At 43.0% G+C, this 24,941-nt stretch overlaps 1 protein-coding gene and 1 pseudogene across 2 annotated transcripts; both read left to right on the forward strand.

The window, feature by feature from the left end:
- Positions 1-14,249: 14,249 nt before the first annotated feature.
- Positions 14,250-15,456, forward strand: LOC147462217 (uncharacterized; annotated as a pseudogene).
- Positions 15,457-19,722: 4,266 nt separating this feature from the next.
- Positions 19,723-24,551, forward strand: LOC147462218 (mitogen-activated protein kinase kinase kinase NPK1-like). 2 transcript variants are annotated; one of them, XM_086509625.1, is made up of 18 exons: positions 19,723-20,253; positions 20,686-20,727; positions 20,817-20,882; positions 20,994-21,104; positions 21,202-21,282; positions 21,415-21,492; positions 21,568-21,650; positions 21,754-21,835; positions 22,029-22,129; positions 22,215-22,254; positions 22,341-22,394; positions 22,468-22,529; positions 22,636-22,810; positions 22,893-23,042; positions 23,151-23,216; positions 23,441-23,826; positions 23,950-24,020; positions 24,113-24,551. In XM_086509625.1, exons 1-18 carry the CDS (start codon positions 20,038-20,040, stop codon positions 24,226-24,228), a joined length of 1,980 nt encoding a protein of 659 aa, XP_086365751.1. In that variant the 5' UTR covers positions 19,723-20,037; the 3' UTR covers positions 24,229-24,551. The 2 variants fall into 2 exon arrangements, with proteins under 2 accessions (XP_086365751.1, XP_086365750.1); XM_086509624.1 differs by having other exon boundaries at positions 19,724-20,253; positions 22,893-23,216.
- The last annotated feature ends 390 nt before the right edge of the window (positions 24,552-24,941 follow it).

Genomic DNA, 24,941 nt, shown 5'->3' on the forward strand with positions numbered 1-24,941 from the left:
CTTTTTGCTGCCCAACGAGAACTCCAAAGAACTTGTTGACTTTGATTTTGAAGTCAAATATGATTGTAGAGAATTATCACAAAGCACTTCCTTGTCATACACCTGAAGTGGATTCACCTAAAGATATGAAGAAACTTTGAGGTGAAAATATTCTTCACTAAAGAAACTTCACCTAAAGATAAGAAGAAACTTTGAGGTGAAAATATTCTTCACTAAAATTATTTCCAAAGATTGAGAATCCCTTTAAAGAGTTATAAGGGAGCCCCAAAAAACAAACATTTTATGCAGAAAAATTATGCTTGTCAAAGCCGACCATCTCTGGCCCAAACTCTTAGAGGCTTTGGAAATCCCAAAAATCTCTTCACAACCAATGTATGGGGGCGTGCCTAGAGTGGGCATGCACCCTACTTTGAAGTTTTAGTTGAGCAAGGGCCTTAAATCTTGCTCATCAAAGTCGACCATTTCTGTCCCAAACTCTCAGAGGCTCCAAAAGGCTCTTCACAACCCATGTACGGGGGGTTGTGTGGTGTGGGCATGCACCCTACTTTAAAGTTTTGGTTGAATAGTGGCCCTTAAGCCCAGATCGTGGCTGCTCGTGCGAAAAAAATGTTCCAAAAATGGCCTAGGGCATTGCTTCTGACTATGCCAAGGAAGAGAGAAAGATGGCACACGGTGCTGAGCATAAACAGAGTAGTAGCAGAAACAAAATCCTCCCTTGGGTTAGTGTGAATGCACCAGGAGAGAGAAAATTCCATTTTTTGATGGTCCAAAATCACACCCTTTGTGTGTAAGGGTACTTTCCCATGGCCCACCTCAACAAAGATACCTCCTTCTTCTCGACGGCTTCTCACATGCAAGATTTTTTCTAAGAATACACTACATCCTACTTTGCCCAAAATAGCTTTGAGCACAAACAAAACAAATATAACCCCATCCAAACATATTACAATGTCATTTTAATAGCGTACATTTGCTATAGGGTAAGCTACTATCTTTAAGGCCTACCTACTTCAAACGGGTAGCTTGAGAAGGAAAACGCAAAACCAAAAGTTTCATGTCTTTGCCCTATGACTCAAAACACCCTAGTATTCCTATTCTAGTAAAAGAAAAGAATTGCTCAAAAGGCCAAAGGGGTTTGGTTTATTAGAGTGAAAAATGCCAAGACAAAAACAACCCCTTTCATTGTGGAAAGAAACTCCTTCAACTTACCACGCTTACAGTCCATTGTAACAATTTTCCCATCGTTCCATTGATTCCCATCCATATAGGAAATCTGTATCTTTTATCTATCAAGTCCTCTTTATCTATCTTTATTAAAGATGACTTATGATTTTGTGCCTAACCTCATGAACGAATAGGTTAGTGGTGTTTTGAAATTATAATTTCTTCCTCTAATCTTGGTTACTTTCACTTTTTTATTATTTTGCATTTTATAAGGTATGATACCCTGTAACAAGTTATTTCATTATTATTTTGGGTCCTTTATTCTCTTTTCTTTAGAACTATCGTGGTAGGGTCTTAAATACACGGGCTTCATCCTTTTATTACTACTAGGGATCCTTTTGCTATAAGTTTTTTTCCCCGGTACTTTTGGAGTTATTCTTCTATCGTTTTTGTGCATAAACCTTAGGAATATGCTTTAGCTTCTACAAGATTGAAAAATTACTAAGTGCAATAACTTAGTAAAAGACAAGGTAGCTAACATTGTAAGACTAACTAATAGGTACAACGCCTTAAAGCCATGGCAACAAAACTTAGCTTAAAATATGCTACTAGTGTTTGTAATTATGAGAAGGATTTTATTTTAGGCCACCTTTGTAGCCTACAGAGCCTTCTAATAGAAGTGCCAACTTGCCACAAGACAGAGAAGCCAAGTAAATGTTACAATAGGAATCGTGGCAAAAAAGCATGTCTTTAAGAAACCTTTTTCCATTCTATCACAAGATATGATAAAATGCTATTTCATGAATCCATGCATTTCATACAATTCGAGATACAGAAGAGCGCCACACAAAAGCGATTGAAAACAACCTTCAAAGGACAATTGCAACAAGTGGAAAGGAAAGCTTAGAGATTCACATTTATTGGACTTACGCAGATAGATAGGGAATGACGAGATGTCATCGATATAGTTGACAATCATTGCACGGAAATGGAACTTGAAAAAAGTAAAAACTTATCCAATTTGGTTTTAGAAGCAATGAACAATTTTGCATGTTTGATAGTTTCTCAACTACCATCCAAAATTTTGGAAAAAAAGTCATCTAACTAATGAATTCTAGGTACAAATGATTAATTTTTATATTGGCATGCTTAGAGCTATGGCTAACAAATCCATGTAATCACAACTTTTAGCCTCCATCTCATCATGAAGAAGGTTTCAATTTTACCTCTCCGAAGGGGATGCATCATCATTTGGATGCTTTGCACACATTTGCGCATGATAGTGGATTGTTTGTCAACCTTGGGAAAACCAAGGTTATGGTGTTCAACACCACATCACAGTGGGTCAGGAGGTCAACACCCACATTTACGTATGGCCGGGAGACAATGGAGTATACAGATGCATACACCTATCTTGGGGTAGTCTTTAGTGGATCGGTGTTTTCATTGAGGAGGGTAGTAGAGACTAGACTGACAAGAGCCTATGCAACCTTGGGAGGATTAGAGAGGATGTGTTTGCAGATTCAGTTTCAGGAATTGTGAATAAAGCTCTAGCTTTTTTACACTATAGAGGCTTCAACTATGCTTTACAGAGTTCAGATACGGGGACCCTCAGTAAACCACCATGGCCGATCTAGCACCACGGATGGATGGAGAGGCCTCTAGTCTCCATGATTTCTCGGATGATTCGGGCTAAGGCCTCGGTGCCACATGAGATTATCCGAGTCAAGCTAGCCGCACCACCCTTCATGGTCGAGGCATTGACTAGATCAATATCCTTTATACACAGTGTATCCTCCCTAGAGCCAGATCTTCTCGGTTAGCCTTGGAGTCATCCTGACAGCTAGCATTGAAGGGTGACAGCATGTTGGTATGGGCACATGACATCATGATTTTAGTCATATGGTTTCAGCATGGATAGATTGCCTCCATTTCAGCATGGATAGATTGACTAGATCAGTATCCTTGATACACAGTGTATGTTTCCCCAGAGACAAATACACTTGGCTAGCCTTGGAGTCATCCCGACAACTAGCACTGCAGGGTAACACAACATGTTGGTATGGGCACATGACATCATGGTTCCAGCATGGATATATTGCCTCCATTCGAGTACTCCTTGGATGCACCCTCCCTATCTCTCACACAGACAAAGATCAGCAGACACATATGTCGAGATCTGATTCAGCTAGATACCAAGAGCACATGGATACAGCTGACACAGGAATTGGCCACGAAGATGGCGTTCTACAGAGAGCATCTTCTTCAACTCACAGAGGATGGTTTTGTGACTAGGCATCCATACATGGATACACACTTATCTCATGGGATATGGTGTGCTATAGGGCAAACAAGCACATCCTCACATCAACTTCAGATTGAGACTGGTTGATTTCGAGGGGGTACTAGCAAAGGCTAGGATACGTCATTTATGTCGCCTAGAGCCAGAGACAAAACTGCATATCACATGTCACTACCTGGTGTACTATGAGATACGCGATCGCTTCCACTGTCTATTCAGAGAGGGTTTTGGACCATTTTCTAGAGTCATGAGATACGAGAATTAGAGATGTCTTGGACTTTTTCTACTAGAGTTGCGCAAACATAGAGAGAGCATGTTGGGTACATCACGGGAGCGCGAGTCTCAAAGACATATCACACACTTCTTTACCCCAACAAGGGGACAACCAAAGGAGCAATCATCAGAACAGATCTCAGATCCCACCCACACAAGAGGTAAGCTGATTGATCGAGCCATTGAGCTAGGAAGATCCAGGCACCCACGACCACATAGGGGGGGCCTCACATCAACGATCGAGATGGGAGCAGAGGATCCAGGTCATCCTAGCTCAACGTGCAAGACGACCAGTGAGAGTATTGACCATGGAGGATATTGATGAGATTTGGCAGTGACCAAATATGAGGATCTCATTTGAGCTTGACCCGCCTACCTCTGATGATTCGTATCTCATTTGTATCACTAGTGATCTGTATCCATCTTTGTATCAGCTAACCCATTCTATCAACCCTCACCCCTCCTCACCTATTTCGTTTCAGTTTCAGTTTTTCAAATATTATACTCATACATTGTATTAGATTCATGAATTGTTACTTTTTGGTCTCATAGGTCACTTTGGCCTCTTGAAGATGTTAATATAACATTTTGTTTCGTTTCATATCTCTCTCTCTCTCTCCCCCCTCCCCCCCCCCCCCCCCCCCCCCCCCCCCCCCCCCCCCAATACCGCATTGTTTTTTGCCTTCCACCCTTGCATGCTCTTGGGCCATCTACCCATTCGCCTTAGGTTCCTCTTTTTGCAATCTCTCTAACGTCATCAAAATGTTGCAAGACAACACTATGTTGCCTCTAGCTGCAAGAGAAATAGTAGCCCAGCGACACTAATGACGTGGGGTGGGCCCCTCTGGCACCATGTTCTGAAGCAAGAGGACAACACAATTAGATTTTTTCGTTGGCCCCGACACTAGCAACATCGTGGCTGCCACCAGGCCCGTTGTCATGACCTCTCCAAGTCCCTCCTCCTCCTTCACTAGGCCCTCCACCATCTCTTAGCTGGCTACCACCGACAAGCTGCCACTTGGCCCTCTTGGATCGCCATGCTTCAAAACATTACCCTAGCAATCATAATGCCACTTACCTTTAGATGCAAGCCTGCATCACTATACAATCCAAGGGATGAAATCGGTGTGGCTCTTGGACCTCACTATACACATTGTTAGAGAGAGAGAGAGAGAGAGAGAGATCTTAATCTAAAAAGAAGCGAGCACGTAGGGCACAAGAAGCATGTGGTATTGCTTCCAAATGATTTAACGAGAGTAAAGGTGAAGGATCTATCATAGCACATAAAGTCATTGTTGAGCCGTGAGAAGGAAAATGCCACGTGGATGATGGAGGCGGCAACCTAAATTTCAACGTACAATATTCATCATAAGAAAATTAAAAAGAGAATAGTTAATCGTCATTGATGTTAAAGGATGCATGGGATAGAAACGTGTTCACACAATGAAGGAAGCACATGCCTATTCAAGTAACTCTCTCTCTCTCTCTCTCTCTCTCTCTCTCTCTCTCTCTCTCTCTTTCGTTGCCTCACGCTGCCACGGCTTTGTTCTTTTACTTCCATGATAGGCCTAAGGTCGGATTGGGGGGGCAACGCCCTAATCTATGTATGGATGGTCAAGGGGACTCCAAAAATCGGGACCAAGGGTCTATGTAGGGGTAAGGTGGGTGGAGATGAGCATCTGGTAGTTCCCTTGACCTTTGGATGCATGGTAAGGCAAGAATGCTTCTTGAATTGAAGGAAGTTAACAGAATGTAAATTGAGCAAACTTTGTGTTGGTATTAGCACATCAAAGTCAATGCAAGTCTTTTGGATGCATATTAAGGCAGGAATGCCTCTCGAATTGAAGAAAGTCAACAAACTATAAATTGATTGATCGTTCCCACTTCATCTTACTGTTCGTAAGCCATAGCTTACTTCAACCCTACCTCTTTTTTATACAATCCCTGGAGCTTTCCTTTTGAAGGTTGGTTATCTTAGCCTTACTTTCAAGAAAGGTTATCAATATGTTTTCTTTGTTGTAAACTATTTCTATTGGTTCATTATGAGCTTAGTAAATTTTCTTTTCCTAGCTTAGTCTCATTACATGAATAATGGGGTTTGCTACTTACGGAGGGGATTTGGGTATTGTTTTAGATTTATCTTTTGTTTCTTTTGCATATTATGTGAGAGATTATATTATAAAAGAAACAACTACATCAACACCATGCTCCAATCGAGCCATGGCAAAGAAAATACATGTGTTCGAAGTTTTGGCTTTTACAAGGAGCCACAACTTGGGAAGCAAGATACAACATGGCTAATACAAGCCAAACATTCCTGTATGGTCGCCACACAAAGCAAACCTCTTGCCACAAGGTGTAACATACCCAAGATTTATCAATAAGAACTATTTCAGTTACTTTGCAAAAGTATTTGGGCTCGCATTTTTATTAAGTCATAGAGGGTTTTAATGGAACGATTGGTTTAGAAATTAGACTCGAAAACTATTAATTATGGTCCTTACTCACTTGAGAATATTAGGCTGCTATGGAAAATTGAAGGCTTAAGACTACATTTAAAGATAAGAGTTGACCCATGGGAAAAATAGACTCCGAGACTATTATGGCCCTTACTCACTAGGGAATATTAGGGTGTTTGGAAAATTTAAGCTTTAAGACTATGTTTAAAAATAAGAGTTGACCCCGGGGAAAGATATAGAAACTTTTGGCTAAGTTTTAGGAAAGAAAGAGTAGTTTTAGAGAAGGAAGAATTGCTTTAAAAAAGAAAGAGTGTTTTTAGCAAAAGGAGAGTATTTTAGGAAAGGGAGGATGTTTTTAAGAAAGATAAAGTGTTTCTAAAAAAGGAAGAGTGTTTTTATGAGATAAAGAGTATTTTTAGAACATAAAGAGTATTTTTAGCGAAGAAAGAGTAATTTTAAAGAAGTAAGTCAAGATTAGAGCTTCTTTTCTTCTTTTTGGACAAGCTTCTTCTAAAATTGGAGTCTCCAAATCGCGTATCGGGACACGTGTATGCAAAAAATAATAATAATAATTTTTAAGCCACAAACGTGCACGAACTTTTCTTATTGCTTTTCACTATTCTTAGCACTCTCTGAGAGACTATAAAAAGGCCCCTCTTCTCTTAGTTTCAAAACACACACACACACACACACACACACACACACACACACACAAATTCTCAGAAGAGGAGGCTCTCTTGTCTTGACCCATGAGGTACCTTCTCTCCCTCAATGCATCTCTGTCTCCAACTCCATTTCTATGCCGTCGTGTTGTCCCTCAAATTATCTCTCTCTCTCTCTCTCTCTCTCTCTCTCTCTCTCTCTCTCTCTGCAAGCAAGAAGCAACAACTATGCTTTTAACGGCGAAGCTTTTCCTCTTCTGTATCTCAATATGATGGTCCCAAAACGAGTGACACAAAGATCCACGGATACTTTTGTCGTTCCACCTCCAAGGAAGGTGCAAAGGAAGGTTTCAACTTATAATTCTGCATCATTATACATATTGACCTGGTAAGTCGAGCCTAAGAATTCCCTTAAATCGTCCAAAAAACGTGATTGTATCACAAGAAACAAACATATGATTTTGTAGAGCAGTGATAAAATTGTTTGATAAATTGTTACCATCTGATATTAGGAATTAGTGGATCATGTTTGAAAAAATACTCAAAGAGAACAATTGCTAAAGTAACATCTTTTGAAACTCGTAGTAAGCGAGATGTTATCGCAATTTTTGAAGAATAAGTTGAGGTTATCAGCTCCCTTGCGATTAGCAAGATGTTCTCGCGGTTAGCAAAGATTAAGTTGAGGTTACCAGCTTTCTTTTTGTCCCTTGCGGTTAGCAATTGAGAAAGGTATACATTGTGCGGTTAGCAAATAAATATAATCCTTTGCAAAGGCTCTCTTGGTTAGACAGAGAAAGTGAATTGTTTTGGTGATGTTTGAAGGGTTGTATGAAAGAACATGTGCTCGAAATTAATAAAGGAACACTGTGTGTACATGTAAAGCAATGTGGTAGTAATTAAAAAACAAGAGGAATGGGTGAGTGCGGTGTGGAAATTGCGAGACTAGTATCCAAATGGATATATGTCTATGGGCTGCTGGACCCGATTAGTTGGGTACTTTTCACAAGGTTTTTAGTTTGTTAAGAATGAGTCTCATATCATATTTAGGGCTTATGAGAGGCGGGAGTGCTCCTTCAAAGTGGGAAAAAAGGCGTTGTTTATAGATTCTAACTATGTCAATGGGATTTTATTTTTATGATATAAAAAATAGCTCTCATTAGAATCCTTTATTGACCTGGGTTGTGGTGTATGACCCTTATAACCACCATCACAAGGGATAGTGGACTTTCTCTCTTATGTTGCTTGTATTCTTCCTTCGTGGAATCGGAATAGGGTGTCGTTAACGGACTTGAGAATAAAGAAAGGCCATCTATCAAGTCGCCCCAAGCTTTCAGTTGGGAACCTCACACAAGGTGTACCCCATCCAAACAAGATACGAGTTACAATAGCATAATAGAAGAACATACCAACAAGCTAAACCGTCATCGAGAGTTGGCCAAACAGGGAGCCACCCTACTGAGGGGGAAGTAGAATCGACAAGTAGCAAACCAATCAACGAGAGGATGCCACCAAGGAGAGGGGAGCTACCACCTCCATTCCACATGCCCACCTTGTCAGCTCCAAGTCACCAAGAGACCCAAAAAGAAGAACAAATGCTCGCACCGACCTCAAGCCTCGGGGTCCTGAAGCCCACAATATAGCAAGATGGATCAGAAACCCAAGGACAAAACCAGTAGTGACACACCAATCAACATATGCTGAAAGGGAGCCCACAAAAAAACAGGTGACTTAAGCACCACACCAGAATACCAACATTGCCGACCCAAGGTGAAAGGGTAGTGTGGCTATGGAGGATGCCATCGAGGGCCGACCATGGCGATCTTGGACGTGCAGAGGAGGAAGGGGATGAAGAAACGAGAGAGAGAGAGAGAGAGAGAGAGAGAGAGAGAGAGAGAGAGAGAGAGAGAGAGAGAGAGAGAGATTTGGACAAGCTCCAAAAGCAAGTTAGAAATAACATTATTGCTAGATTAATGAAAACACCTTTACATATAAAGAAGCCTTACCATGCAAACTTCTTAAAAGAAGTGGAGTTCACCTGCATGATCTAAGAGCTATTTCCCACAGGCAATTGGGCTCAAAACCAAACAATCCTCACCACCCCACCCCCCCTCAAGCCTGATCTAGACACATCACTCTCATGATTTGTTGTCAGGACAATGGTAGGACCAGTTCACAGCCATGGGCCAGGGCCAAGGTCCAGGACGGACATGCAGTCAAGGGGGTCCTGATATTTAAAAGGCCAAGGGCCTATATAGGGCATGGTTGGGTGGTGATGGCTTGTTCCAGTCCCCTTGCCCTTTCACTGGTATCAGAGCAAGGTGGAGAGGAGGAAGGAGGGTGGAGCCATGGCAGGGAGAAGATGGATTTCTCTTGAGTACCTAAGCATGGTTTTCTCTCTCTCTCTCTCTCTCTCTCTCTCTCTCTCTCTCTCTCTCTCTCTCTCTCTCTCTCTCTCTCTCTCTCTCTCTCTCTCTCTCTCTCTCTCTCTCTCTCTCTCTCTCTCTCTCTCTGTGGAATCCCTCAAGCTCGTCGAGGTCTTCAAGGCAACACATGCGGGAACCAAGGCTAGGACGGACTGAGTTTGCTCGTCGAGTAGCCGGCATTTTGGGTAGCAACCCTTGTCGAAGGGGGAGGTCGAGATTTGACCTCAATGAAATCACGTGCAGAGGAGATCTACGGGGTCGCACAGCCTATGGGAGCATTTTTCGTCACCTGCACGAAGCCTAGAATGCAACGCACAGCTCGCTGGGACTCCGTCTCTTGATCGGCGTTGCAGACAGTCGTCGCCATCGCTTTTAGTTGGCTTGAGTTCATATTATTAAGCATAAGCGTGGCCTAAGTTGGGCACCCTCCCCTGCTAAGCAACGATTCCCACGTGGTGCACGGGATATGAGAGCACAACCAAGCATATACGCAAGAAGTTGTCAATTTTCAAACAAAATCTGCAGGAAATCACAGAAACCTTGCACCTTGGATGTCTTGCATAGCTCGTGCATGGCAGTGCATGCAACCTTGGGTGATGATTTTGAAGAGATTACCGCCGGTGGAGAATTTGGAAGCTCTCTTCCATGCCGAATTGTACACGTCTCTCGGATTTCAAAGAACGTTGTCGGTACCAAGGCAGATAAAGGTCATGCCAGGCCTATCAAGGACAGGTCGAACACTTTTCGTCAAGAATCTTGGTATAGCATGCATGGCATGCCATTGACATGCGAAAGGCTGTCGATCTATTGGCTTCAATCTACCAATGGTATCAAGGGACGCAAGGCTTCCGGTTACCCGTCATCGCCAACAAGGTGAAGCTATGATTTTCACGCCCATCGCTTCATGTCAGACGGAGGTTTTTGATATAGACGTCTTCGATGGCCGGTAAGTACCATGACCTGGAGATTAATGTCTTATCTTCAATTTTTTTTTTTCTAAAAGCAAGATTTGAGACTCTTCCTTATGATAGAAGGGGAGCTAGTTTCCAAGTATATTTGTCACAGATAAATATCATGTTGTTCAGGCAAGACCTATGGCATACTAGTACAAGCAAGAATCAATGCAGCATGGCATGCATTAAACAAATGATGCAAATGATGAGTATTTGTTGAATGTATGTGTTTACTACGATGCTACTGGCATACATTTTTGACATAGCGATTAGACTCGTGCATGGCTTGAGTCTGTATCGCCTTGACTTGAAGCATAACTCGTCAGCAGTTCAATGGGATTACACGGGAGTCCGACTTGTCAAAGATGTTCATGGGTATGGTTTGTGTAACACCACTAGAGCATTGAAGTTGCTCACAAGCTTCCCAATTGCTTGCAAATCGGGCAAGGCCCTTGATAGTACGAGGTCAAACAACTATGAACCTTGATTCCAACTGTTCGATTCTTAGGACGACCATTTTTCATCGGTAGGTGTACTTCATGAGGTACGCAATTGGTATTTGTTTATTGCACATGGCGTGATAACTATGGTATGCAATGGGCGTCTAAGATGGATAGTGAATATCATTCATCGACTCAAGTATGTACGAGATCAAGGTCGAGTCTCAAGTATGTACGAGATCAAGGTCGAGTCTCGTTGATATGACATCTGTCGTCAATAAAATTTGTTGGGAATAAGGCCAGACATAGTTCTATGTACGAGATCAAGGTCGAGTCTCGTTGATATGACATCTGTCGTCAATAAAATTTGTTGGGAATAAGGCCAGACATAGTTCTATGTACGAGATCAAGGTCGAGTCTCGTTGATATGACATCTGTCGTCAATAAAATTTGTTGGCAATAAGGACAGACATAGTTCTATGAAGCAAAGCTTCAATTTATACATCTTGCATTGAGGCTGGCCACGTTTGGCATATGCTATGAGCATACAAAATTGGGAAGGAATAGGCAATATGTTTGTAGGTTATTTCCTAATGCAGGTTATTTCATCACGAACCAGACGGGTGTATAGGATATACGAGGGTGTCTGTACAGATATGGCTATGAGCTGTTTTGGAGCGAGTTTTTCTTCCCACATTTCCAGGCAACTGGTTACAGCAGGATGACTAGGTTAGACCAAATTCAGTTTTGTTTATTTTTCCATGTTTACACATTTCATTTGGGAAATATTGTCGAGTGTGTAAAGAAAAATGCTTTGACACTTTCGCATGAAGCAAGGCTTCTCACGCGTGCCACGCCACTGCCTATTGATTTGGTATCAAGGGCATTGGCACGCCAGTTTGGGGAACTGTTACGATTAGAAATTTGTTCCCCTTTTCTGTGTGGTGACATCACGTTATGATGCATCACTACCATTACGTAGATTCTACCCAACAGGTTTGGATTGCGAAGGCAACACCCAGGGTTTCTAGTGCAATGTTGCTTGTTTTTTTTCACAGGTGGGAGATGTACTCCTGTGCATTTGAATACGAGTAACTGAACTTTCAGCTCAATCCCTAGGGCCATGCCAAGGGCATGTCAAAACAAGTATTTTGGGCCGTAGTGTCCAAAGTATATTATGCTGTTATGAATCCACCCTGTAGAGTTCGATTTGGCACATGTTGTCACATGGGATACAACATGGTCTAGGAACTCAAGGAGTTCGGTTTAGCCAGTGTGGAGCAATGAATGAGGGTCCCTCTCACTCTTGTCGCAGAGTGTTTAGAGTTACCTCCACACACAAGTACATCTTGTACTCGAAGGATGTTCTTTTTTCAGACATCCTTAGTCGAGACATATTCCACATGTGGCGAATATGAGTCTCTGGGACTGACTCTGGCGCCCCCTATTTTAAATATGTGTCACGACAAAGTCCCTAGCTGATGGTCAAATCTGTTTTCTAGACCATTTTCAGCACGACGTATCAGGAGCAATTTTAGTGGCCAGAAATTGGCGGATACTTAGAATGACTTGTTCAGCTACAAGTATTGCTAAACAACATTACAGATGGTTGTTTATACATATAGCAAGGCTATAAATTGTTAATGAAAAAGTTTCATTGTCTATACCTAGAAATGATCAATGTTTCACCTTCCATTGTGATTCAGATGTTTCAGCAAAGCTTCCAAAAGATTGCAACTAAAAGTATTTAGTTTCTTTTCAGAACAATTTACATTCCTTTTTAATGTGTGCTAGGTGCATCACATTTGCCATAAGTATTAACAAGGATCACATGGATATACATGTTCGGATCTGTTTTTTGCTAAAAATGCATGCACACTAGGTGTTATGGGCCCTAGTGTTTAGCAAAGGCTGATTTGGAACGGCATGCATATTCCTCAAGTTGTTGCTTATGAAGCATTTTGCACTCTGTGTGCAATATTTCTATGAGATTACTTTTGGGTCTACTAATCCCCAATAGAGATCATGGCTCGGTTTGGGTGTTTGTGGATTTCTCAAGTCAACCACGATGGTTATTCCAGACATTGTTGATTCCTCAACAATGTTACACGATATTGTGATTCCCATTTACCAGTCATTTGGGACGACTGTCTGTAAACCATGAGGGAACACACCTCAGTACTGTCAGTTATCTAAGGGGATACGCAGATTACAAAGTGTAATCTGGTGCTGAAGGATATGCAAAATGCGTACGTTAGCACCAAGCGATCCAATCAGTAAGCAATTATTACTCTACTTAGAGTTTGCTTACTATAAGTTAGAACATGTTTGCGACTAGGTGTAGTCTCTTCATGTATAACTCAGGTTCTCAACCTTGAACACTCGTTAGGGTGGGGCTGTTTACTGATGATGAAAATTGGGAACAAGTCAAGGACTTAAACTTGGCTGATGAGTTATGTAGCAAGTTACTTTATGGAAAGTGACAAGAGGTACTCTTTTTGGTACACCTTTGTTGTGATAAACTCGTTTACCATGCTCATGAGCGTTCTAAATGGAGTCTACACACTATGTTTGTATAGGAACCGGTACCATCAGATGGTTACAAATGGACAACAATGTAGAAAATCAAGATGTTACTCTTGGTTTCATTGAACCTCCTACTGAACCGGGTTCCGCTCAAATGAACCGTTGGATCCATGAGGGATGATACGGTAGAAAACATTAGTGTTCTTATGAAGATACCATCACTTGTGTTTTCTCAGACGAAAACGCTTCTCCAAGGGGGGGAGTAATGTCAAGACAATGGTAGGACCAGTCACGGCCATGGACCAGGGCCAAGGTCCAGGACGGACATGCAGTCAAGGGGGTCCCTATATTCAGAAGGCCAAGGGCCTATATAGGGCATGGCTGGGTGGTGATGAGCATGTTCCAGTCCCCTTGCCCTTTCATTTCTCGGGTTTTTGGTGTACTCGTCAACCGTGAGTTTTAGGTTCTCTCACAACCAAGGGTTTTTGTATACCCATAACCTAGTGCTGGGTGAGTAAACCCCCCCTTGAACAGATAGGGTGTAGGTCAAAATTTAGCTACCAACATATGGAGTTTTTGGTTCACTGCCAAACCTTGGGTTTAAGGTGTACCCAATTACCTCAAGAGAAGCTGAATAGAATAGGACTTGAACAAAAACTGGTATTTTTGGAAGGTCTTACCACTTATATGTGGCAGTGTCTATAACCCGTACAACTTTTTGTCATGGCAATAACTGAAAACTGACATCCTAAAAACAAGGCTTTTGACTTAAAAAAAATGATGGGCTTATTCAACCTCATGTTCATGCTCATGTTCATTGCTGCAGTCCTTTTTTCCATTATTTAGTTAAAATTATCAAATGCGAGCTACTATGTGCTCTACTAATTAGGTTGTCAATGGGTAATCCAATCGAACATGCTACAGATGTTGCCTGTAATGAACGCTCACGCAGGCCAGCGTCCTCCTGCTCGAGCAAAGGCCAACCCAATCGCTTCTCGTGGTGTGTGAGTGCCTCAACAAGAATTGCCTAAGATAGATGATAATTTGATGCATTCAATCAACGCATCCGTCCATAGTCAGCTTTCTTGCGTATCACTTCTTTCCATAATTTGTTGCCCAAATACTCATTCCAAGACTCGGTATCAAGATCCTCCTATTGGAGGAACAATTGCCAGACATGTTCCTATTGGGACATTGCCCACGCCGCCCCCATTGCCCATTTCGGGCAGCATGTGCTCTCCATCTGATGATGACTGTGAGGACTTTGTCCCTTTGTCTCAAGAGGTTAACCTCATGAACACATTCCCCCCCCTCCCCCCCGCGCCATGGACTTTATGCCCAATGGAGGATCCATAGCTCCTCCTCCTCCACATCCTGCTAAGGTTGTTAAGGTCATGATTGAAACAGAAGATGTGGACATGACAACTGGGATAGAGCAACCAAGTGGTACTCATATTGAGCCACCAATTAACAGCACTAGCCAAGAGCAGCCAAGTGGCAATGTGTCTCAAAAGGCAACTAAGCGGCCTAGGTAAATGTTAGTCACATGGGACGATGACACTACCCGTGCTCTAATAAGAATTTACGACGAACAATGGAATCACATCAACAAGGGCAACTTCCACTTCAAGGAGTGGGAGGCCGTGGTTTTGAATGTCAATGCTGAGATGGATACCACTTACAACACTGAGAATACAAAAAAGATTGAATTGATACCCTCAAGAAGATGTACAAAAAGGAGAAGTTGAAATTGTCTTCCACTGGCGCAAGTCCAAGCACGTGGTCGTTCTTTGACATCCTCGATGTCATGTGGTGCAAGACCCCTAGATGTACTGGCTTGGTGGGGGGTTTGGACAGCGATGGGCCTGCAAAGGAAAATAAAGACATCTTGAATGAGCTTGAACAAGAAGTGGGGACAAATTCTGGAGTGAGTGCTAGTACATCACAAAATCCTATAAGCTCCATGGACTTCACAGAGTTAGAGGGAGTTAGTGGTAGCAAGGCAAAGCAGTCAAAGCGGTCTCTCTTAGGAGTTGTGAATCAAACCATGGGTGAGAGCATGACCAAGTTATGCAATACACTTCGCGATGTGGAGGATAAACACAATGCAACATTGAGAGAGCTAGAGGCATCAAGGCATGCACTAGAGGAGCGTCTACTTCGAATCCGCAAGGAGGAAGACACAAAACGGCAACAAATTTACCTCTCCACTCAATTGGAGCTTGCCAAGATTTTAGCCAAAGTCCGGGATTAGTAAGTAAATGCAATATTCTATAGCAAGGCTACAATTCTTTTTAATTATCATCAAGCTCATGAGTGTATGCTTTCTGCAAAGTTGCAGGCTGCAACAAAGTAGCTAGATTTTGAAGCATCTTGAATTTATGATCGCATAAGGTAACTGTACTAACCTCAATTCGTTTCAAACTTACTTTAATACTTGACTATAAATTATATGGGTAGTCTTGTCGGTGTAGGATGGAAAGTTTGCATATATTTTGGCTACTACAATCCTTTGTTATATGCATGCAAGATCAACAACTTTGGCGACGCCGTCCTCTTCCATACGGGAAGCACAAGATACACTTGAAGTCCATGTTGTACTTCATGTACTTCATGATGTGGGGAGTTTTCATGAGTTTATTGGAGCCTGATGCATGGCGCTACGGGGCTCAGCAATGGTGGGTGTTTCCAAGGCAGGAGGTTTTTTGGACCTCGATTTACTGTCGGCTATGGTCAGAAGCCAATCTAAATAACCAGCACAAGTACTTATTTGCATATCGCATGTCTTATGAGTCTTTCAATGCACTCTTGGTCATAGTGGAGCCTTTATTGCCTTGCAGTGGTGATTTATTTGTCCGCGCTCCCATAGCTGGTGATATAGCACTAGCGCGTGTATTGTGGAGACTAGCACATGGTCATTCTTCCAGATCAATGACTTGTCTTTACCCTATCGGGGAGTCCACTATACAGAAATACACCATGATTATATGTCGCATTTTAAGCCAACGTAGCATGTTGCAGCACTTTCATATTTGCATTCGTGAGGGTTCTAGGCTGAAAAGCATAATGGATGGATTTGAAGCTATTACACGGCTTCCACAAGTAGCAGGTGCCATACATGGAACACATATTAGACTGCAAAGGAAGCCATCAAAGGATAAATTTCCAGCACAATACATTTGCAGGCATGGGTTCCCTAGCATTCTTTTGCAAGGGATCGTAGACTCCAGTAAGCTTTTTTGGAGTGTTGTATGTGTTGCCCCCGCTAGCACGCACGACTCAACACACTTTAAGGAATGCATTCTTTACCAACACTTGAAGAGTGGTCGAGCCATCGCCAATCCCACAGTTCAATTGCAAGGCGAATGCACCCGACCCTACTTGATCGCAGACTCAGCTTACAAAGCCACAACTTTTTTGGTGAAGCCCTTTCGATCGAAAGGTGGGCAACACTTAATTCAAAAGCAGCACTTTGATAGGCATCTTTCAAAAAGCTGAGTAAAAGTGGAGAATGCGTTTGGTACTTGAAGAATAGATGGCGCATACTTCGTGAGTTGAATGTCGATCTGGCAATAGCACCCACAGTCATAGGTGCTTGCTGCCTCTTGCACAACTTTGTGCAGCTACGAGGGGAGGCCGAACCGAATGAGCAGGTTGACCCTCATCCAAATGATGGCGAGCCTCTGTGGTGAGCATTACAACTCAGAATCACGAGAGAGAGCTTTGCGTGTCAGAGCAACTTTATTTATAAACCATGCCTTGCAAAGCATACGACGGCAAGCGAACATGCTACAAAATGACATGAGATTCCAATGAAATTATGAAGGTCAACGATAAAGTTATCTTCCTTGCTTCAATAGATTTTTTTAATGATTTACGTGTTAGTAAGTTCGTTGTGTTGACTCCCCGCTGTTTTGCAGGTTGCTCACGGCTTGTTGGATGCATTTTCCCCGGAGTTTGCAGTCAAAATTAGTAGTTTTTTGTACCGGGCATGTTTTTAACCTTATGATCATCGTGTTTGTATTGGTCCGATGTTCCCTTCCAGCTTTCTTTTCCAAGTAAAATTAACAATTATTTATTCCTGCCTCTGAACATTTATAGTATTGTCGACAATTCGTGTTTAGCAATGACGTATGCCACTGATATAGCAGACTATTGTTGTAATTCTCAAATTTGTTTAAGTACACAAATAACGTCAGTAGGTTTATGTTCTCAGAAATAGTTGTGCACTGCAGAAAGAGTTGTGGTCTTAGGTTATTAAGTTCAATTAGAACGATGCTTAGCAAAGTCCTATGGAGTGTAGAAAAAGTGCTTGTAAAAAACAACAGCAATATACTGCTCGCAGCAAGCCTGAAGAGATTGTGGCTGCGGAGTCAACCTGCATAAGCAAATACCCGTCAGGGTTGACGGAATTCCCGTCAGTTCTGGGCCGGATGTGCCGCATGTGCGCAGGCTAACGGTTGGCGGTGTCCGGTGAGGCTGCAGCCAACAGTGCATGTGCGCAAAGAAGTCTCTACGACTGGTCAAGGTCCATGGCTCTTTTGAACGGTCGGCGCACTGCATGTGCATAGTCTATCTCTCTCTCTCTCTCTTTCGCTCCCCCTCTTTATCGCGTGCACATGAACTTCTCTCACTTTTGGCATTTAGCCTTCATCTCGCAGCTTGCGCCCCGTGTAAAGGGCACTCCCCTCTGCCATATTATGTTAAATAGTTTTTTTTTAATAAAGAACGGTTAGCGTCTTAATGTTAAAGGATGCATGGGACAGAAACATGTCCGCAAGATGAAGGAGGTGTAGGCCTATTCAAGTAAGGCAAGCTCTCTCTCTCTCTCTCTCTCTCTCTCTCTCTCTCTCTCTCTCTCTCTCTCTCTCTCTCTCTCTCTCTCTCTCTCTCTCTCTCTCGTGCTACGCACATGAGGCGTTCGTGCCCTGCGTTCGATGAAAAGGGAAGCCTAGCTCAGCAAGGCCCGCCACTTCCCTGCACATAGAGAAACGGCTAGCCACCGTTGCTACCGCAATGGAAACCCCCCTCCCCCTTCATCACGTCCACCAATCATTCCCTACGTTCGCATGGCAGGAACGAGCATGAATCAATGTGCCGTCTGCAAAAGCTGCTACACACTAACGTGGTGCTCCTTGGTTCCTCCCTGCTTTGCACCTTGAACATCAACAATACATCAGCTACAACGAACGTTGTTTGAAGACCCTCATGTGCGCAAAGTGGCGATCGGTAGGGTGCGTTTATTTTGCCATCGAACATATGATTGAACGTCTCATGTGCGCTTCACATCTCTCTCTCTCTCTCTCTCTCTCTCTCTCTCTCTCTCTCATCTCGCAGGGACATTGGTTTCGTTGTTGTTATACGCTGATGATATTTTTACTCTCCTTTTTGCCAGGTAATAAACATTCAACCTGACATAGCATCACTTGTAAATCAAAGGGCAGAAGAAAAGTTGTTAACATTGTTTAAGTGAGAGACAAAATCACCCCTGTTTCATGGACTTGGTAAAGTAATGGCTGGTAGATTAGTGGAATCCAAAGATGGTACAATTGGCATTGCTTCGAATTCAAAATCTGATAATGTTGAGGCTTTGTTGATGCGTGATGGTATAGCTATATAAAAAGGGGGCTTCGTATAGGCAACGGGTAAGATTGCTAACCGCTGCTACAGCACGTGCTCGTCTTTTCGAAATAGCCTGTTGCGTTCGTTATGATTCTCTTGCGTTGCCTAATATACACCACTGTGTTGCTGTAGGCCGCTTGGGGGATATTGCACGAAGAGCTGCAGAACTTGTGGAATTAGCATGGCAGGTGCGTTGCAGCATTAATTAACTGGCGCACATACTGAGCTAGTGCAATTACCTTACGAACTGCCAAATACCTTACCTTACGAACTCTGCAGTTTCAGCTGATGAAGTGTTCAGTACTGCAGCGCCGTTTAGGTATCCTACAACAATATGCAGATGCGCAGTGTCGAGCAGGAAATGCTGTAGAAGCTTAGCCTAGGGCACAATAGGCCTCCATGTTAATGGGCAGTGCATTGCAGCCAGGCAAGGAGGCTTTTTATGTACATGCGTGATGGCGAGGCAGTCTACGTATTCGACAATTGGCTTACACATGCAAATAGCGCTAAGAATAGTAGGGCACTGCTTGGATACTGTTTCAAACGGCTAGGGGAGAGGCCTGGCTTTCCGGTTCCTGCGGTGGAACCACGTTCAGAAGGCGGTACGCTAAGCTCCAATTTCGTGGTGGGGTAGCCAGGAATCTTCTTCGACCGGCAGCTGCTTTTGAGCGCATGTGCGCACCCTAAGAGAGAGGTCGCCTTTGGCGGGCAGCCGTACCCATTTCTTCTAATGAATATTGTGTGTTCAGCTTTGGGTTGCCGCCTCCATCATCCACATGGCAGTTTCCTCACCTTTTATTGACCCCTTTGGATAGTAGTGCCAATAAAATTCCACCAAAGTTTCATACATTCCCATCAACCATATTTTCTTTCCAGTGCACGCCTGGGACGTTGGATTGGCGTCATCGGACGGTGCAGGAGGTGTGGACGCCTGACCGTTTGGCCGAGGAGGCATTGAAGAAGAGGGAATTTTGATTTAAACTGGCAACTACACAGTTCCCCCTTCTCTTTTGAGCGGCCGGAACACAATGCGCAGTCCGCCATAGCAGCGCAGCCCTTGAAGCTTGAACCTGCTATTTTCCACAGCTAGGCGATTTCATGCAACCCATACCTGCTGATTATGTGAATAGTAAGTAACGACACAAGGCAGGGGAATCTTAACATCTGTCTGGACTGCACCCGCACAAAGTTTAGGAAAATTTCACAGGGATCAATGCCTTCAGCTATGGTGGATACCGATCTGCCCTCTCCTTCTCCCTCCAAGTTGCCTCCACGACTTTCCTTCAAACCTCCCATGGAGCTCGCATCTTCTTCATCAAGTCCGCACCCTATTCGTTGGCGCAAGGGCGAGTTAATTGGAGCAGGTGCTTTTGGCAGGGTCTACATGGGTATGAACCTTGACTCTGGGGAGCTCCTGGCAGTCAAGCAGGTTGGTTTTCTTTGCTCTAAGAGTTCAGAGATCGTGGTCAATATCATTGCTGGGATTAAGCTGGTTTTAGCACATCGAAGAGACAGTTTTCCTTGGATCTATTCCTTGAAAACCATTCAGTAAACTTACATTTGCTAGATTTGCCCCTGCGCATTAAAAAGCTCTAACAATCTCTTGACATCAAGCTTTGTATGTGGGGTCTTTTCTGATGGGGATCTTTCTTGATTGACCCAGCACTTGGGTTGTTAGTTGTGAGATAAACTAGAATGATTGAATCCACATCTTGTGAGATAAATGCCAACGATGTAAAGGTGGTGGATCAAATTGGCATTAATTTTTTGAAACTCATGAGGGTGTCAAAATTTGCAGTGTGCCATTGTGCCTGTTCATATGCGGCAGTTATTAAGGCCCCCTGTTTTGATGTTTGGTCAGGTTCTTGTTGCTGCCAACAATGGTGCAAAAGAGAGAGCCCAGGTTACTGCAATATTTTTTATCAAATAAAAAGTCTCGTTGAACTATATTGCAGGAAATTTTAACAGTTTGGCCCCTTTTATCATCTGAAGGCCCATGTCAGGGAGCTTGAAGAGGAAGTAAAATTGTTGCAAAACCTCTCCCACCCCAATATTGTGGTAGGAATCTGCTGTGTTTTCTGATGAACTCTTGCCTGTTCATGGCTGCATTAGTGCACTTGTCGCTTCCTGATAGCAACTTTTAGATACTCTTCTTATGCATATACACAGAGATATTTGGGCACTGCCAGAGAGGATGATGCTCTCAACATCTTTTTGGAATTTGTTCCGGGAGGATCAATTGCATCTCTTCTTGGAAAGTTTGGATCTTTTCCAGAATCTGTAAGTAAGCACAAAGAACCTCTGTTTGAAACATTGTGTACTACAAGCAGAGGAGGCCCCGAGATTCTGATTGTGTCTTTGTTTGAATGGCACACAGGTGGTCCGAATGTACACAAGACAGTTACTGCAAGGGCTGCAGTACCTTCATAAAAATGGGATAATGCATCGGGACATCAAGGTGTGTATCATGATTTGTCGCTTTTCATGATATTATTTCAGGCCTTTCTATTCTTCTACCATGAATTGATAGTGCTCATAAAAATTATGAGGTGAGGCTTCATGCACTAAAAAATAATGCTCATCTCTTCAGGGTGCAAATATTCTGGTCGATAACAAAGGTTGTATTAAGCTTGCTGATTTTGGGGCATCAAAGCAGGTGGTGGAGCTGGTGAGTATTCTGAGAGTTTTTCAGCTTGCATTGCAGTGGGGGAGTTTTTTCCTGTGAGATTATTCTTGTATGCAGGTGACATTATCAGGAGCAAAATCCATGAAAGGAACTCCTTACTGGATGGCTCCTGAGGTCATCAGGCAGACTGGGCATAGCTTGTAATATTTTTCCTATCCCCTCAATCCCTAGTAATTTGAGTCTTTGTCAGATTGAAGTAAAAAATGTTGTATATTGTGCTGATCCTTTGGTATTGCATACTAGACCAGCAGACATATGGAGTGTTGGCTGCACAGTGATTGAAATGGCAACTGGGAAGCCTCCTTGGAGTCAACAGTTTCAAGAGGTAGGTTGCAAATCGTTCTGCAAAGAACTTTTCAACTTAGAGCATCACTACTTGCACTATCAAGATTTGCACGTCTTGTAATGATAGGGGCAACGCATACTTGTGGGACTTGTTTGGCACCAATTCATCTTGTGAGTCTGGTTTAGAAAAGGCTCTGACCTTTTTATTCTTTCCTTTGAGAGCGAACTCTCAGGTGGCTGCCCTCTTCCACATCGGGACAACCAAGTCACATCCGCCAATTCCAGAGCATCTCTCCCATGATGCACAAGACTTCCTTCTGAAGTGTCTGAAAAAGTAAGCCTGCTATACAGCCTTTTCTACATGCTCTTATGGGATTTCAACTCTAAAGGTATTGATCTTTAACTGTCTCCCTTGTCAGAGAACCGCATCTCCGGCCAACAGCAACAGAACTTCTGCAGGCATAGTCCTTTATACTGTTCAGTGCTCAAATTTAAAATCTCCCTTCATGCTTATTTTTAAGGTCTATCTGCACTACGTGTCACAGCATCCATTTGCCAACCCAGAGGCTTATCCAAGCACAGTTTTGGCTTCAACACAGGTATGATCATGTCTCTGCCTTCCTACGGGGAAATCACATGTCCAGGTCATCTTATTTACTGATTGAATTGCAGGGACAGACCCTCCATGGCATGAGAGCTTCCCATGTGTCAGAAAGCAGCAAAAGGCGACATCTGTATGTCTATTGTTTGTGTTCTTTTCAACATGCTGCATTTGTAAGCTACTTTTGATCCATACAATTGCAGAGTGTTAGGAATCAAAATAACATCTGGATTCTGTAGGGATGTCGGGAGCCAATTGAATGCATTAGAAGAATCAAGTGCACGACGCTCCTTAGCATTTTTACAAAATTCTCCTTCAAGGATACATTGGGATGATGTCAATGATGTCAAAGGATCTTTTGATTCTGATGTGAATTGCTCTGTAAGGCTTGATTCGAATAGCTTCATGACAAAGGTAACAAGAGGGCTTCCCATTTTTCTGTAAGCTTTCAGTGGTATGATTGTGTGGAAAATCTGACCTAGTGTCTGCTTTTTAGAGTTTTAAGTCTGGAATTGACTTTCCAAAATGTGATGATTCCGGTTGGGAGCAATCAATAAGCAACCCCGTGGCAGCGCTGATGAGTTTCAATCCTATCTGTGAGCCATCATATGTGGATGATGGCTGGGATGTTGGTATAGGACAAGAGGTAATGGACAACAAGATGCTCCAAAACAGCAATACAGAACTATACCCCATGCCCACTACAAGTGCTCACCAAGAGAATCCAGGAGAGGTTTGTGAATTTTCTTTTCAGTGTGGCTCAGCTGACGAAGATGAGGAGGTTACGGAGTCCAAGATCAAAGCTTTTTTGGATGAGAAGGTATGTAAGGTTTCCTTTCCCTGAAGGTCATGCGGAAGTACTGTGAACCTTGTCACTGCTTATGAAAAAAAGACCTGTCAATCCTGAATTTAAGATCATTAATGCATGAAAATAGGCCATCCCTATGTATGCCAGACACTGTTGTCTTCTGTGCACTTTGAGTCAAAATTGAAGTTTTTTCCCGAGCTGGTGCAAGGACGATGATAAACAAAACATGATGTCAGGCATTGGAGTTGAAAAGGTTGCAGACGCCCCTGTACATGGAGTACCACAGTATTCAGAATGTTGCAGCTTTGGCTCAGCAGGACGAAGAGCCAAGCAGCATCAGAAGCGCAACCCAACAGAAAGGAGTTGGATATGAGAACTTTATTTCGCCTGCTGTTAGCCCTGCCACAAGGAGACAACTGACGGCACCTAGTAGCAGTTCACCAAGTAAAGCTAGTACTCATAGTGGCCCAGCCCGCAGCCGTGACAGTGAGGTCAGCGTGAGTTCTGGTAGCCCTGGTGCCCACAACCGAAGTGTGAATTTTCATCCACATGCTGACTCTCCAAGACTGAATGATTGGAAAGGGCTTTTGCAAGAAGCGCAGCAGCCAGTGCCGAGTCCGAGGTATATGCTTAGCATCTTGTTTCTGGTTGGGGTGATCTTTTCTGCTCGTTGTGTTTCTTGCTGAGGCTTTCCTTCTCTTGTACAGCCGACGTTTTTTTTTTGTTTTATGGATAATCTTGGCAGGAATGTCAGCTCAAGTGAGCAGCAAAGGCTTTGGAAGGAGGAGCTTCAGAAGGAACTTGAAATGAAGAGAGGTGAGCCTTCCGGCATACTATCGGCTGCACTCTTTCTTGCATTTTGTGAGCATCCTGCAGTTGACTGTGTTTGTTTGTGATATGTGTTGCAGAAGAGAAAAGGATGCTGTCGAGGCTTGCGGGCAGTACGAAGTCGTCCCCCCTGAGTAAGTCTGCATCACCCAAGGACAGAGCTCAAAGGCCATCTTGTGCATCACCCATCTTCTGACCAGTAATCATACAAGCATGAGAATGTCATGGATGGCATAATCCGCTGAAGAGCAGAGCTTTCATATATTCTGAGAGCAGAGCTTTCAGAGTCAGCTGAAGAGCTGAGTTCTCATATATCCTACTGATGTACAGTCTTATCATATCATAGAAAACTGCCAAGATCTTCATTATACTAGTTGTGACATAGCTTCCATGTCCTATTGTAGATGATCAAGAAGTAACCTAATGTCAAATTGATGTACAAATTCACTTTGTGCATCTCATGCCAATTGTACTTCAGATGGGGAACATTTTTAAAAGAAATCTGTGGTTTTGCATCGCTCTCATAATCTTGTACTCTTTTGTCCAGATGATAAAGTATGAGCAATGTTTAGATTTAGAGAGCTACACTCTCTCAAAGTGCATTAGGTAATAAAGTAGCCCCATTATTCGGAATCGTGGGGTTTTTAGAAGTATGCTCGACAACATAGAGAGAGAAATGAAATGAAATGAAATGTTATATTAGTCTTCTCTAAGAGGGTAATGTCATCCCCAAGAAAGAACCCAAGAGTTGGTCTCTTCTTCAAAAACTCTTCCTTAGCTTCTATGGAGGGGAAAAGAAGGATGAGTCTCCTATGTTTCCTCGCTCCCATTTTTTTTGTTGCATACTCTCCAAGCTCTTGTGTGCATCGGCTCATGAACCCCCATCAAAGCCATGAGTTCTTTTACCTT

Source organism: Adiantum capillus-veneris, chromosome 3 (assembly GCF_014529385.1).
Source record: "Adiantum capillus-veneris isolate H3 chromosome 3, ASM1452938v2, whole genome shotgun sequence".
Taxonomy (NCBI): domain Eukaryota; kingdom Viridiplantae; phylum Streptophyta; class Polypodiopsida; order Polypodiales; family Pteridaceae; genus Adiantum; species Adiantum capillus-veneris.